Source organism: Salmo salar, chromosome 15, assembly GCF_965601325.2.
Source record: "Salmo salar chromosome 15, fSalSal1, whole genome shotgun sequence".
Classification (NCBI taxonomy): Eukaryota; Metazoa; Chordata; class Actinopteri; order Salmoniformes; family Salmonidae; genus Salmo; species Salmo salar.
Genome location: NC_138305.1, coordinates 17414258 through 17430131, shown reverse-complemented (window position 1 = coordinate 17430131; position 15874 = coordinate 17414258). Strand labels below are relative to the sequence as shown.

The following is a 15874-nucleotide window of genomic DNA, read 5'->3' as shown; positions in this document are numbered from 1 at the left end:
GGGTACGTTTTTTATCCGGTCGTGTCAATACTGCCCCCTACCCCCAACAGGTTAAGCCATTTTGCCACAACTTTGGAAGTATGCTTGGGGTCATTGTCCATTTGGAAGACCCATTTGGGACCAAGCTTGAACTTTCTGACTGATGTCTTGAGATGTTGCTTCAATATATCCACATAATTTTCTTGCCTCATGATGCCATCTATTTTGTGAAGTGCACCAGTCCCTCCTGCAGCAAAACACCCCCACAACATGATGCTGTCACCCCCGTGCTTCAAGGTTGGGATGGTGTTCTTCGGCTTGCAAGCATCCCCCCTTTTCATCCAAACATAACGATGGTCATTATGGCCAAACAGGTCTACTTTTGATTCATCAGACCAGAGGACATTTCTCCAAAAAGTACGATCTTCGTCCCCATGTGCAGTTGCAAACCATAGTCTTGTTTTTTTATAGCTGTTTTGGAGCAATGGCTTCTTCCTTGCTGAGCGGCCTTTCAGGTTATGTCGATATAGGACTCGCTTTACTGTGGATATAGATACTTTGTACCTGTTTTCTCCAGCATATTCACAAGGTCCTTTGCTGTTGTTCTGGGATTGATTTGCACTTTTTGCACCAAAGTACGTTCATCTCTAGGAGACAGAACGCATCTCCTTCCTGAGCAGTTTGACGGCTGCGTGGTCCCATGGTGTTAATACTTACGTGCTATTGTTTGACTCAATTGATGTCAATTAGCCTATCAGATGCTTCTAAAGCCATGACATCATTTTCTGGAATTTTCCAAGCTGTTTAAAGGCACAGTCAGCTTAGTGTATGTAAACTTCTGACCCACTGGAATTGTGATACAGTGAATTATAAGTGAAATAATCTGTCTGTAAACAATTGTTGGAAAAATTACTTGTGTCATGCACAAAGTAGATGTCCTAACCGACTTGCCAAAACTATAGTTTGTTAACAAGAAATTTGCGGAGTGGTTGAAAAGCAAGTTTTATTGACTCCAACCTAAGTGTATGTAAACTTCCCACTTCAACTGTATGTGGAGGATGAGGGCTGCAGTAGGCATCTCAGATAGGGGGAGTGAGGACTAAGAGGGTTTTATAAATAAGCATCAACCAGTGGGTCTTGCGACGGGTATACAGAGATGGCCAGTTTTCAGAGGAGTATAGAGTGCAGTGATGTGTCCTATAAGGAGCATTGATGGCAAATCTGATGGTCGAATGGTAAAGCACATCTTGCCGCTCGAGAGCACCCTTACCTGCCGATCTCTAAATTACGTCTCCGTAATCTAGCACGGGTAGGATGGTCATCTGAATCAGGGTTAGTTTGGCAGCTGGGGTGAAAGAGGAGCGATTACGATAGAGGGAACCAAGTCTAGATTTAACCTTAGCTAGCTAGCTACATGTCATAACAAAAGATTCCACTATGCAAGTATCCATTTCAATAGAATGTTAACCTGTTGGGTCTAGGGGGCAGCATTTGCACGTCTGGATAAAAAAAATGTACCCGATTTAATCTGGTTACTAATCCTACCCAGTAACTAGAATATGCATATACTTATTATATATGGATAGAAAACACTCTAAAGTTTCTAAAACTGTTTGAATGGTGTCTGTGAGTATAACAGAACTCATTTGGCAGGCAAAACCCTGAGACATTTTCTGACAGGAAGTGGATACCTGATGTGTTGTATTGACTTTAAACCTATCCCATTGAAAAACACAGGGGCTTAGGAATATTTTGGCACTTCCTATTGCTTCCACTAGATGTCACCAGCCTTTACAAAGTGTTTTGAGTCTTCTGGAGGGAGATCTGACCGAACAAGAGCCATGGAACGATGATGTCCCATTAGACACCTGGCGCGCGAGTTCATGTTGGGTACCCTCGTTCCAATACGTTATAAAAGAGTATGCATTCGTCCACCTTGAATATTATTCATGTTCTGGTTAAAAAAGGCCCTAATGATTTATGCTATACAACGTTTGACATGTTTGAACGAACGGAAATATATTTTTTCCCCTCGTTCATGACGAGAAGTCCGGCTGGCTTACATCATGTGCTAACGAGACGGAGATTTTTGGACATAAATGATGAGCTTTTTTGAACAAAACTACATTCGTTATGGACCTGTGATACCTGGAAGTGACATCTGATGAAGAGAATCAAAGGTAATGGATTATTTACATAGTATTTTCGATTTTAGATCTCCCCAACATGACGTCTAGTCTGTATCGCAACGCGTATTTTTCTGGGCGCAGTGCTCAGATTATTGCAAAGTGTGATTTCCCAGTAAGGTTATTTTTAAATCTGGCAAGTTGATTGCGTTCAAGAGATGTAAATCTATAATTCTTTAAATGACAATATAATATTTTACCAATGTTTTCTAATTTTAATTATTTAATTTGTGACGCTGACTTGACTGCCCGTTATTGGAGGGAAACGATTTCCTCAACATCAATGCCATAGTAAAACGCTGTTTTTGGATATAAATATGAACTTGATAGAACTAAAAATGCATGCATTGTCTAACATAATGTCCTAGGAGTGTCATCTGATGGATATTGTAAAAGGTTAGTGCATCATTTTAGCTGGTTTTATGGTTTTGGTGACCCTGTCTTTGACTTGACAAAACATTACACACAACTCTTGTAAATGTACTGTCCTAACATACTCTAAATTTATGCTTTCGCCGTAAAACCTTTTGGAAATCGTAAAACGTGGTTAGATTAAGGAGATGTTTATCTTTCAAATGGTGTAAAATAGTTGTATTTTTGAAAAATTTGAATTTTGACATTTATTTGGATTCAAATTTGCCGCTCTTGAAATGCACCTGCTGTTGATGGAGTGCACCACGGGTGGCACGCTAGCGTCCCACCTAGCCCCAAGAGGTTAATGATGTCAATGCGACAGCTGTTGTTGATAGACGTAGCCGGTAAATTCTCTCTGGCTATCTACTGGCTATCTACTCCGATTTCAGAGCACTCTCGTCTGTGTGTCAGAGTGCAGAATAACTGTTGAATTTACAAACGTTCAACACCCGTTGAATATGGCCTGTGTCAGTAAAAGTTGGAAAAAAAGCGTCAATTGTTTCCAGCAGGACAGTTGTAGTCACCAACGCTCTGGATAACATAAAAACAACTTAACCTGTTGGGTCTAGGGGGCAGCATTTGCACGTCTGGATAAAAAAAATGTACCCGATTTAATCTGGTTACTAATCCTACCCAGTAACTAGAATATGCATATACTTATTATATATGGATAGAAAACACTCTAAAGTTTCCAAAACTGTTTGAATGGTGTCTGTGAGTATAACAGAACTCATTTGGCAGGCAAAACCCTGAGACATTTTCTGACAGGAAGTGGATACCTGATGTGTTGTATTGACTTTAAACCTATCCCATTGAAAAACACAGGGGTTTAGGAATATTTTGGCACTTCCTATTGCTTCCACTAGATGTCACCAGCCTTTACAAAGTGTTTTGAGTCTTCTGGAGGGAGATCTGACCGAACAAGAGCCATGGAACGGTGATGTCCCATTAGACACCTGGCGCGCTACTTCATGTTGGGTACCCTCGTTCCAATACGTTATAAAAGGCTATGCATTCGTCCACCTTGAATATTATTCATGTTCTGGTTAAAAAAGGCCCTAATGATTTATGCTATACAACGTTTGACATGTTTGAACGAACGGAAATATATTTTTTCCCCTCGTTCATGACGAGAAGTCCGGCTGGCTTACATCATGTGCTAACGAGACGGAGATTTTTGGACATAAATGATGAGCTTTTTTGAACAAAACTACATTCGTTATGGACCTGTGATACCTGGAAGTGACATCTGATGAAGAGAATCAAAGGTAATGGATTATTTACATAGTATTTTCGATTTTAGATCTCCCCAACATGACGTCTAGTCTGTATCGCAACGCGTATTTTTCTGGGCACAGTGCTCAGATTATTGCAAAGTGTGATTTCCCAGTAAGGTTATTTTTAAATCTGGCAAGTTGATTGCGTTCAAAAGATGTAAATCTATAATTCTTTAAATGACAATATAATATTTTACCAATGTTTTCTAATTTTAATTATTTAATTTGTGACGCTGACTTGACTGCCGGTTATTGGAGGGAAACGATTTCCTCAACATCAATGCCATAGTAAAACGCTGTTTTTGTATATAAATATGAACTTGATAGAACTAAAAATGCATGCATTGTCTAACATAATGTCCTAGGAGTGTCATCTGATGGAGATTGTAAAAGGTTAGTGTATCATTTTAGCTGGTTTTATGGTTTTGGTGACCCTGTCTTTGACTTGACAAAACATTACACACAACTCTTGTAAATGTACTGTCCTAACATACTCTAAATTTATGCTTTCGCCGTAAAACCTTTTTGAAATCGTAAAACGTGGTTAGATTAAGGAGATGTTTATCTTTCAAATGGTGTAACATAGTTGTATTTTTGAAAAATTTGAATTTTGACATTTATTTGGATTGAAATTTGCCGCTCTTGAAATGCACCTGCTGTTGATGGAGTGCACCACGGGTGGCACGCTAGCGTCCCACCTAGCCCCAAGAGGTTAACCAGCTCTGCTAGGGCGAATAAAATGGTTAGAGTGAGCTGAAGTAGCTAGCAAGCTAGCCACCGTTAGCCAGTTAGCTTGGGTGCTTGACTGCTGTTGTTAGGACAGAATGCTCGGATCAAACCTTAAAGGGCTGGGTGGGGCTAAAGCTTAAGAGGGTGTGAACGATGCTTAATGGGTGTAGACAAAGAAGAGCTCTCCAGTAGGTGTACCAAAACATTCAAAGGCCATTTTCTCAAAAGGAGGTTTCAAGTTTATCAACGTTCAAAGCAGAATTAATTTCCCATTGTTCCTCAACTGTAGTGTATGATATACCATTTTCTAGCTCTGAGACTCTACTTTCATCCAATGTAAAACAAAAACTGTTGCTACATAAGACCGAATCGAGCTGATCGGTCACGTATGTGGAATGGGGGACCAGTTTGATACCCCTGCTTTAGACCAACACATTAAAACATGTAAACATCTCTATGTGACCTTTGACTTACAAACTCCTGTTCATGGTTGTTAGCGAAGAACACCTGTAGTCGTGACGGCCAGTCGTCGCGTCGTCGTAGTAACCCGTGTGTGTTGTGTGTTTCACACATGTAGCAGTTCCAGGGGTCCTCTCTGATCGCAGCTGACGCCGAACCCAAACCCACCAAAAGATCCACACACTCCACACAGAAACACCTAAACACACACGCACATGTACACAGACATCATAAAATGCTTGCAAGAATAGGAAATAGTCCTAGAGACTACAGTAGAGACAACAGAACTAGAATCTACAACAGAGAGGTATATTTTCTGAGTGACCTAAATATTAACTGGCTTTCATCAAGCTGCCCACTCAAGAAAAAGCTTCAAACAGTAACCAGTGCCTAAACCCTGGTTAAGGATATCAATCAAACTTCCAGGGTAGTTACAAACAGCACAAGAATGAAATCCTCAACATTTATTGATCACATCTTTACTAATGCTGCACAAATTTGCTTTAAGGCAGTATCCAAATCCATCAGATGTAGTGATCACAATATTGTAGCCATATCTGGGAAAACCAAAGTTCCAAAGGCTGGGACTAATATAGTGCATAAGAGGTCATACAATACATTTTGTAAGTGATTCTTATGTTGATGATGTAAAGAATATTTGTTACTCCAGTTACTAATAATCATTATGAAAATGACTGTAAAAACTGTTAAATTATTTTTTGGGGACTAATTTCAGGAAACTAGGAGAGACAATTGAAAGTAAACTTTAAAAAAAAATCTAAATGCGTTTTTTGGTGGAAATGCATTCTGGAAAATATATGCCTTAATAACAAACTTGTATGCCATCTGTAAATATGAATACAATTGTTAAACTACAAGCCTAGTTGGTTTAGCCACAGAAAAAGTCAGTAACCTTCCCGCTATCCATGATTGGCTGAGATAATGGATGCGCTGCACATGCCGATAGATGAGTTCTGATTGGTCTGCCATGTAGCCGTTTCTGTCTATAATATGAGCTGCTCAGTATGTGTAGGTAATCCTTTCTAACGCAGCTTTTTTGAAAGAGATCACTTAGTAGAACTGCGAAGGTGTTGCTCTCCACTTTCTGGAGGACCGAGTTTTGAAATCAGTGGAATTAGAGTATGATAGCTAAGGAGATGGAGAAAATTCTGGCGTTTGATTGCAAATATGCAGACGGAGTCAAAAAGACATCACACAGAAGGCTGTTGTATGAAACAGCTTACATCTTCAATCTAAAGCAACCATGGCATCCATGGCAGAGAGGGAGAAGCATCCATCCATGTATAAGGGTAAGATAGTCTAGCTAGCTACATTTCCAGATGTTACACGTTTCTAATTTTGTCAGAAAGTGTACCGTTAGCTAGCTAGTTAACATAAACTAGCTGGCTAGCTAGCTAACGTTAACTGGCTGGCTAGCTAGCTAACGTTACATATATGATCAGTGTAGTAATATTATTCGTATCTCAGAGTCATTTGCATTGCTAGTTATAGCCTAATGTTAGCTAGCTAACATTGAATCTGTTTGGTTAGCTACCTGCAGATTCATGCAGGGTAGTAACGTTATGAGTTGGGATTATGGTTCATTGCTTAGCTAGCTAACTAGCTACATGTCTAAAAAAAATACTCCACTATGCAAGTAACCGTTTCCATAGACTGTTCATGATATCACTACTCCGATTTCAGAGCACTCGTCGGAGTGTGCTAGAGCACAGAATAACTAATGAATTTACGAACGCTCAACACCCCTCGAATATGGCCGGTTGGCCAAAAAAAAGCATAATTGCAAAAACGTTGGTAAAAAAAACAGAATTAAATTGTTGCCAGCAGCACAGTTACAGTCACCAACACTCTGGATAACATAAAAACAGCCTAACCAGCTCTGCTAGAGAGAGTAAAATGGTCAGAGTGAGCTGTTCCCTCATTTGTGTGTGGAAGTAGCTAGCAAGCTAGCCAATGTTAGCCAGTTAGCTTGGGTGCTTCAATGCCGTTGTGAGGTCAGAGCGTCCAGTGTGCACTCTGAACGCTCCGAGAGCGAAGCTCTCTGAATTTATGAACGGACAATCTAACAACGCTCTGAGTTTACGAACTCTGGCACTCCAGATTGAGTTTACAAACACACCCATTATAACCTTGAACACCCATCTGGTGTGTAAAGTAGAGGGAGCACTGAAGTAGGAAGCCGCAGCATTTAGATGGGGAACCGTTATATTTATCCAGGAGGGACAAATGGGCATCGCTGACCTGAGCGCGTTGCTGAATGGGCTGTTGTGCTGGCTCACTGGGTCGACTGGTTGTAGAGTATCCTCTACTAGTTGAAGGCAATGTTCGACACGTTGCACACTGTGAAGAACCTCTTCCATAGCCGTCTCCAGTTGTGTCAGCTGGTCATGCTGTTGACTTAGGAGGTATCCTGCTCATCGACCGTCTGGGAGATATTCTGTTTTCCTGCTACTTCCATTGTTGGAGTCAGTATTCTGTAATGTATACGCTGGGAATCGGAAACCAAGTGCAGGTGCTGAGTTTAATAATAAACGTAACAGCGAACAATATAACAAACAGGAGTAGCGTATAGACATGTAACACATACACAATCATGACTGGCGAAAGAACCTACGGCGGCTTGCGAAAGAATTCACCCCCCTTGGCATTTTTCATATTTTGTTGCCTTACAACCTGGAATTAAAATTGATTTTTGGGGGGTTTGTATCATTTGATTTAAACAACATGCCTACCACTTTGAAGATGCAAAATATTTTTTATTGTGAATCATGCAAGAAATAAGACAATAAAAACAGAAAACTTGAGCGTGCATAACTATTCACCCCCCCAAAAGTCAATACTTTGTAGAGCCACCTTTTGCAGCAATTACAGCTGCAGGTCTCTTGGGGTATGTCTCTATGGCACATCTGGCCACTGGGATTTTTGCCCATTCTTCAAGGCAAAACTGCTCCAGCTCCTTCAAGTTGGATGGGTTCTGCTGGTGTACAGCAATCTTTAAGTCATACCACAGATTCTCAATTGGATTGAGGTCTGGGCTTTGACTAGGCCATTCCAATACATTTAAATGTTTCCCCTTAACCTCTTGGCGTTCCACTAGGATAGGGGGCGCTAAAGCGATTTTTGAAAAAAATGTGTGCCCATTTTAAACGGCCTCCTACTCAAACTCAGAAGCTAGGATATGCATATAATTAATACTTGTGGATAGAAAACACCCTAAAGTTTCTAAAACTGTTTGAATGGTGTCTGTGAGTATAACAGAACTCCCCTGGTTACCCTCCCCTTTCGAAACGTTTTGAAACACAATGCAATCGTCCCCCTCGAATCTTATTGGCTCTCTTGTTGAAAAACGCCCTGAAGATTTATGTTATACAACGTTTGACATGTTTGAATGAACCTAAATGGGGAAAAAATGCATTTTCTCGAAATGGCTGTCCCGTGGCCGACGGAAGTTTTGGAGCAGCCTTCAGACGCGCTAACAAGAACAAGCTCTTGGAACATAAAGGAGTATTTTTTCCGAACGAAAATACATTTGTTGTGGACCTGGGATTCCTGGAAGTGCTTTCTGATGAAGACAACCAAAGGTAAGGGATTATTGACAATAGTATACAAGACTAGATGTGATATGCGATTGTTCCAAGATGGCGCTGACCTGTAACGTTCGAATATTTTTCAGAGTATCGCATCCCCTTTCATCGCAAAGTATGGTTACCCAGTAAAGTTAATTTTAAATCTGGCATTACAGGTGCTTTCAAGAGATATTCATCTATAAATCTTAGAATGACAATATTACATTTTAAAAATGTTTTCGAATAGTAATTTTGTAAATTGTAGCTCTGTTTCATCGGATGCATTTGAGGGAAAATAGTTAGTCAACGTTACGCACCGATGTAAAATGCTGTTTTTATATATAAATATGAACTTTATCGAACAAAAGAATGCATGTATTGTGTAACATGATGTCCTAGGTGTGTCATCTGATGAAGATTGTCAAAGGTTAGTGCTGCATTTAGCTGTTTTTTGGTTATTTGTGATGCATGTGGTTGGTCGGAAAATGGCTATGTGGCTACTTTTACGATATACTCCTCTAACATAATCTAATGTTTTGCTTTTGCTGTAAAGCCTTTTTGAAATCGGACAACGTGGTTCGATTCAGGAGAGGTGTATCTATAAAACGATATAATTTTTAAAATGTTTATTACATTTTGTTATGCTAATGGAGATATGATTTTTCGCTGGATGAGGCTGCACAGGGGTTAATCCACTCGAGTGTTGCTTTAGCAGTACGCTCAGGGTCATTGTCCTGCTGGAAGTTGAACCTCCGTCCCAGTCTCAAATCTCTGGAATACTGAAACAGGTTTCCCTCAAGAATTTCCCTGTATTTAGCGCCATCCATCATTCCTTCAATTCTGACCAGTTTCCCAGTCGCTGCCGGTGAAAAATATCACTATGGGGATGGTGTTCTCGAGGTGATGAGAGGTGTTGGGTTTGGGCCAAACATATAATTTAAAGCTAAATTTTTGTTTCATCTGACCAGTGTACTTTCTTCCATATGTTTGGGGAGTCTCCCACATGCCTTTTGGAAAACACCAAACGTGTTTGCTTATTTTTTTCTTTAAACAATGGCTTTCTTCTGGCCACTCTTCCGTAAAGCCCAGCTCTGTGGAGTGTACGGCTTAAAGTGGTCCTATGGACAGATACTCCCAATCTCTGCTGTGGAGCTTTGCAGCTCCTTCAGGGTTATCTTTGGTCTCTTTGTTGCCTCTCTGATTAATGCCCCTCTTGCCTGGTCCGTGAGTTTTGGTAGGCGGCCCTCACATGGCAGGTTTGTTGTGGTGCCATATTCTTTCCATTTTTTGAATAATGGATTTAATAGTGCTCTGTGGGATGTTCAAAGTTCCTGGTATTTTTTTATAACCCAACCCTGATCTGTACTTCTCCACAATTTTGTCCCTGACCTATTTGGAGAGCTACTTGGTCTTCATGGTGCTGCTTGCTTGGTGGTGCCCCTTGCTTAGTGGTGTTGCAGACTCTGGGGCCTTTCAGAACAGGTGTATATATACTGAGATCATGTGACAGATCATCTGACACTTAGATTGCACACAGGTGGACTTTATTGAAGTAATTATGTGACTTCTGAAGGTAATTGGTTGCACCAGATCTTATTTAGGGGCTTCATAGCAAAGGGGGTGAATACATATTCACGCACCAGTTTACTGTTTTTAATTATTTTAGAATTTTTGAAACAAGTAATTTTTTTAATTTCACTTCACCAATTTGGACTATTTTGTGTATGTCATTTACATGAAGTCCAAATAAAAATCCATTCAAATTACAGGTTGTAATGCAAGGCACTGTAAGGGGGTGCCAGAAATATGGGAGGTAATAAGTGTGGTTAGCAGACCAGCGACGTCGAACACTGGAGGCGAGGAGCGGGAGAAGACGTGACACCCGTAGTATAAACCAGACTTTAGACTTGAAAACTTTGGTTGTTTAGTACATGGCCTCACATGTCAAACCTTAAAGAGCTGGGTAGGGCTAAAGCTTAAGAGGGTGTGAACGGTGCTGAATGGGTGTTGTTACGTTCCCTCCTCCAAGAGGCGTGCGTAACATAATGGGGGCTCATTCGGGATCATTAAACCCACCGGACCCTGCTGCTCTGAGCTCTCTGTGATTGGTGATTGAGGTGTGATGGTAGGTTGTGAGTTTGGATGACTTGTTTAGTTTGTGTGTTCAGTAGGCTGCAAGTGTACAAAATGGCTGCCTCAGCCGTCTCCCAGTTTATTGAAGCGCCCTCTGTTGATCGTTTGGAGGGGTTGCATAAAGTAGACCTTTGCGCTATAGCTGACCATTATGGAATCTTCATCCCTGAGAAAGCCCTAAAGGTTGAGCTTTTGGTGCTAGTCAAGGAGGGTTTAATGAGAAAACACATTTTCTTGTTGAAAGATGACAAGAGGGAGGCTTCAGGAGAGGAGATGGTCTCTCTCCTCATCTCAAAAATGCATGAAATTACATTATGACAGAGGCTGTTGGCCGTTCTTTTGCACCAGGGGATCAAGTTTTAGCTTTGTTGCCAATTCCTGGCTCATCTCTGTCGGCACGTTTTCTGGGCCATATCTGGTGGAAAATTATTATGTGATAAAGACCCAGATCGTATGCGTTCTTCCTGTGTGTGTCATGTTAACATGCTGAAAGCATATTATGGCGTGATTCTCCAGACAGCTCCTCAGGTAAGCCGGTCCAGCCCGCTGTCTCCAGTGTGGCTGCGGTGTTGCTGAAGCCTGGCTGGGACCTAGGGGAGGATAAGGAGGACGGGTTGGAGTTACGCCATACGTTACAGCAGTGTGAACGCTTATGTAATTCGGAGATGCTGAAAAAGTTACCCTCTCAAATGGAACATTTGGATAACGAACCAACTAATGATCGTATCCTATTGATAAATAGTTCTCAATGTGTTTAAAGACGTTCCAAGTCGCACGTCCATCTTGGAACATGTCGTGGATGTGGGGAACGCTGCTCCTATACGTCAGCATCCGTACCGGGTTAATGCAAAGAAAAGGGAGGTAATGAAAAGTGAGGTAGCTTATTTATTACAGAATGACATGGCAAAACCCAGTAACAGCTCCTGGAGTTCCCCGTGTATTCTTGTTCCTAAGACTGACGGTACGTCCCGCTTATGTACAGACTATCATCGCGCAAATGCCGTTAGAAAGTCTGATTATTTTCCTCTACCCAGCGTAGAAAACTGCATTGATAGAATTGGCTCTGCTGCTTACGTTAGTAAGTTAGATTTGCTAAAAGGTTATTGGCAGGTGCCTCTGACCTCTCGAGCTTCTGACATCTCGGCTTTCGTTACGCCTGATAACTTTCTACAATACACTGTGATGCCCTTTGCAATATGTAAAGCACCTGATACTTTTCAGCACCTAGTTAACATTGTGTTCGCGGATGTGCCAAATTGTACTGCTTACCTTGACGATGTGGTGATTCATTTGTCTACTTGGTCTGATCATCTCGCCACCTTGAAAAGTGTTTCAGCGGTTAGAGAATGCTTCTTTAACCCTCCATTTGGCCAAGTGTGAGTTCGGGAAGGCTACTGTGAATTACTTAGAGAAGCAGGTGGGACGAAGTCAAGTGCGTCCAGTTACTGGCAAAGTGGAAGCAATTGTTGCTTTTCCTGCTCCCACAACTCGCCGCCAGTTGCGCAGATTCCTGGGGATGGTAGTGTACTATCGTACATTCTGTAAGAATATTTCGACGGTAGTAGCTCCCCTTACATCTCTGCTTAGTCCCAAAGTACCATTTAAGTGGTCACAGGAATGTAACTATGCTTTTGAGTCCGCCAAAGCGCTACTTTGTAGTGTCCCAGTGCTTGCCGCCCCCAAACTTTGACAAACCTTTTAAGTTGGAGGTAGATGCTAGTATAGTGGGGGTGGGAGCAGTTCTCTTGCAGGAAGATGAAGAGGCAGTAGATGGACCCGTCAGTTTCTTCTCCCATAAGTTCAACTCGTGTCAGTCAAGGTACTCCACCAGTGAACAAGAGACGCTTTATTGCCTTACAGTTCTTTGAGGTATATGTGGGCTCCAGTGCCTTGCCTGTACTGGTCTTCACGGACCATAATACTTTAGTGTTTCTAAAGCAGATGTACAATCAGAACCGCCACCTGGTGGATACAATATACAGATTCACTATGTGAAGGGTTCGGCGAACGTGATCGATGCTCAATCACAGGTTTAGTAACTGGGGATGCGTGTTGGGTTTTGTTATTGCAAACTGGAAGTTTGCATGTTTTGGGGTGGGCGTGTTACGTTCCCCAGTTTCTGTGTTGTTGTGGGTTTGTATGTACTGTATGTATTTCAGGAAATGGCTTCCTGGATTCCCCCAAGCAGCTGATTGGTCGACCCCATTGCAGATCGGAGGTCATATCCTGCCCTCTCGTCAGGGGATACAGCTGTCGGCAATTACAAACTCCTTCTGCAGCTGTATTAAAGCCAGAGTTCCTTTGTTAGGAGAGAGAGCTTCTTTGATGTCCTGTGTTGGTTGTTGCTCAGAGAGAGTTTTTGTCAAGTATTTTGTAGCTGGTCCTGCTGAGGTATGTGTATGCCAAAAGGACTGTGTTTGTGATTATTGAAATTGTTCACTTTACGTTAGTAATTATTCTGTTTTTGTTCCCAGGGGGAAAGGGGAAGGCACCTGTGTTTAGACAAGAGGCCTGCGGGCATACATATACCCGTAGTATGTACTCTGTCTATGCACACTAGGTAAGACCTGGGCGGACCACCCCCTGTATTTTGAATAGCACAACAGGTGGCGTTAACCTGTTAGGGCTAGGGGGCAGTATTGACACGGCCGGATAAAAAACGTACCCGATTTAATCTGGTTACTACTCCTGCCCAGTAACTAGAATATGCATATAATTATTGGCTTTGGATAGAAAACACCCTAAAGTTTCTAAAACTGTTTGAATGGTGTCTGTGAGTATAACAGAACTCAAATGGCAGGCCAAAACCTGAGAAGATTCCATGCAGGAAGTGGCCTGTCTGACAAGTTGTGTTTCATCTTGGCTCTTTTTATTGAAGACTGAGGATCTTTGCTCTAACGTGACACTTCCTACGGCTCCCATAGGCTCTCAGAGCCCGGGAAAAAGCTGAACGATATCGAGGCAACCTCTGGCTGAAACACATTATCGCTTTTGGCAAGTGGCCGATCAGAGTACTATGGGCTTAGGCGCGTGGCCGAGTCGACCCCATGCTTTATTTTCTTTCGTCTGTTTACCTAAACGCAGATTCCCGGTCGGAATATTATCACTTTTTTATGAGAAAAATGCCATAAAAATTGATTTTAAACAGCGGTTGACATGCTTCGAAGTACGGTAATGGAATATTTAGATTTTTTTTGTCACGAATTGCGCCATGCTCGTCACCCTTATTTACCCTTTCGGGTAGTGTCTTGAACGCACGAACAAAACGCCGCTGTTTGGATATAACTATGGATTATTTTGAACCAAACCAACATTTGTTATTGAAGTAGAAGTTCTGGGAGTGCATTCTGACGAAGACAGCAAAGGTAATAACATTTTTCTTATAGTAAAGCTGACTTTGGTGAGTGCTAAACTTGCTGGGTGTCTAAATAGCCCGGCATCACAGGGCTAGCTATCTACTGAGAATATTGCGAAATGTGCTTTCACCGAAAAGCTATTTTAAAATCGGACATATCGAGTGCATAGAGGAGTTCTGTATCTATAATTCTTAAAATGATTGTTATGCTTTTTGTGAACGTTTATCGTGAGTAATTTAGTAAATTCACCGCAGTGTTCGGTGGGAATGCTAGTCACATGCTAGTCACATGCTAATGTAAAAAGCTGGTTTTTGATATAAATATGAACTTGATTGAACAAAACATGCATGTATTGTATAACATAATGTCCTAGGGTTGTCATCTGATGAAGATCATCAAAGGTTAGTGCTACATTTAGCTGTGGTTTGGGTTTATGTGACATTATATGCTAGCTTGAAAAATGGGTAGTCTGATTATTTCTGGCTGGGTACTCTGCTGACATAATCTAATGTTTTGCTTTCGCTGTAAAGCCTTTTTGAAATCGGACAGTGTGGTTAGATTAACAAGAGTCTTGTCTTTAAAATGCTGTAAAATAGTCATATGTTTGAGAAATTGAAGTAATAGCATTTCTAAGGTATTTGAATAACGCGCCACAGGATTCCACTGGCTGTTACGTAGGTGGGACGATTTGGTGCCACCTACCCTAGAGAGGTTAAGAATAGGTAAGGGAAGATCCTGAAAAGGACAAAAATGAATGGAAACATATTGGCACTGTACGAAACATGTACACGGTGTCCAATACCACTCAAATGTACGGCATTTCATTCAAAGGTTATGGCAAATGTCATATGGCAAATGCCAAGTGTAACACAGCAAAAATCCAATAGATGGAGAGCGCGCTCCACCGCAATTTTTCATATTGCAAATGCACATCAGGTCAAGATCCAAGTGTCAAATTTTTTACATTTGAAAAGAAATTCAAAAACGTATCACCCCCTTAAAAAAGTGCTTTCTGGACCGTTTTTCAAAATTCTTTCGATTTGTTTTGGTCAATTATACATATACAGTGCCTTGCGAAAGTATTCGCCCCCCTTGAACTTTTCAACCTTTTGCCACATTTCAGGCTTCAAACATAAAGATATAAAACTGTAATTTTTTGTGAAGAATTAACAACAAGTGGGACACAATCATGAAGTGGAACGAAATTTATTGGATATTTCAAACTTTTTTAACTAATAAAAAACTGAAAAATTGGGCGTGCAAAATTATTCAGCCCCCTTAAGTTAATACTTTGTAGCGCCACCTTTTGCTGCTATGATGAGGAAGTGGGACTATTTTTAAAGATTTTTTGAAAAATGTCCAAAATGACCAGGGATGGGCCCGGGTGGGGGGTGCTCCCTACCCAACCGTAGACCCCTTGCTCCCCCCTAAAGGAATTAAAAACCATTTTTAAAATGTGCTTCTGGTAAAACATTCCATTCACCAGGTGCACGGCTGTCCATTTGCAATATGTTTCAATGGGCATTTACCATCACGAATTTGACATGCTCAAAAATACTGCAGAAATGCAAAATTGACTGGCCCGATGAACTCGGGATGGCTGGGCAGTGATTGTGGTTCCTCTCCATCGCTCGTTGGTGTTGATTTCAGAATGTCAATTTGGTGATGGTCTATCATTATTTAAACATATTGCAAATGGACAAAAGTCAGCCAGCCAGCAAGTCACCGTCCATCAGTCAATTAAATATCATTCT

General features: G+C 41.3%; 1 protein-coding gene across 4 annotated transcripts in view; it reads right to left on the bottom strand.

Moving 5' to 3' along the window:
• Positions 1-15874, bottom strand: part of LOC106570983 (DNA (cytosine-5)-methyltransferase 3A) — a 118206-nt gene that overhangs the window by 26082 nt on the left and 76250 nt on the right. For all 4 annotated transcript variants that reach the window (XM_045695477.2, XM_045695479.2, XM_045695478.2 and 1 more), the window contains one exon: positions 5060-5243. In XM_045695477.2, the coding sequence (XP_045551433.1) occupies positions 5060-5243 (184 nt within the window). The remainder of the gene's footprint in view (positions 1-5059; positions 5244-15874) is intronic.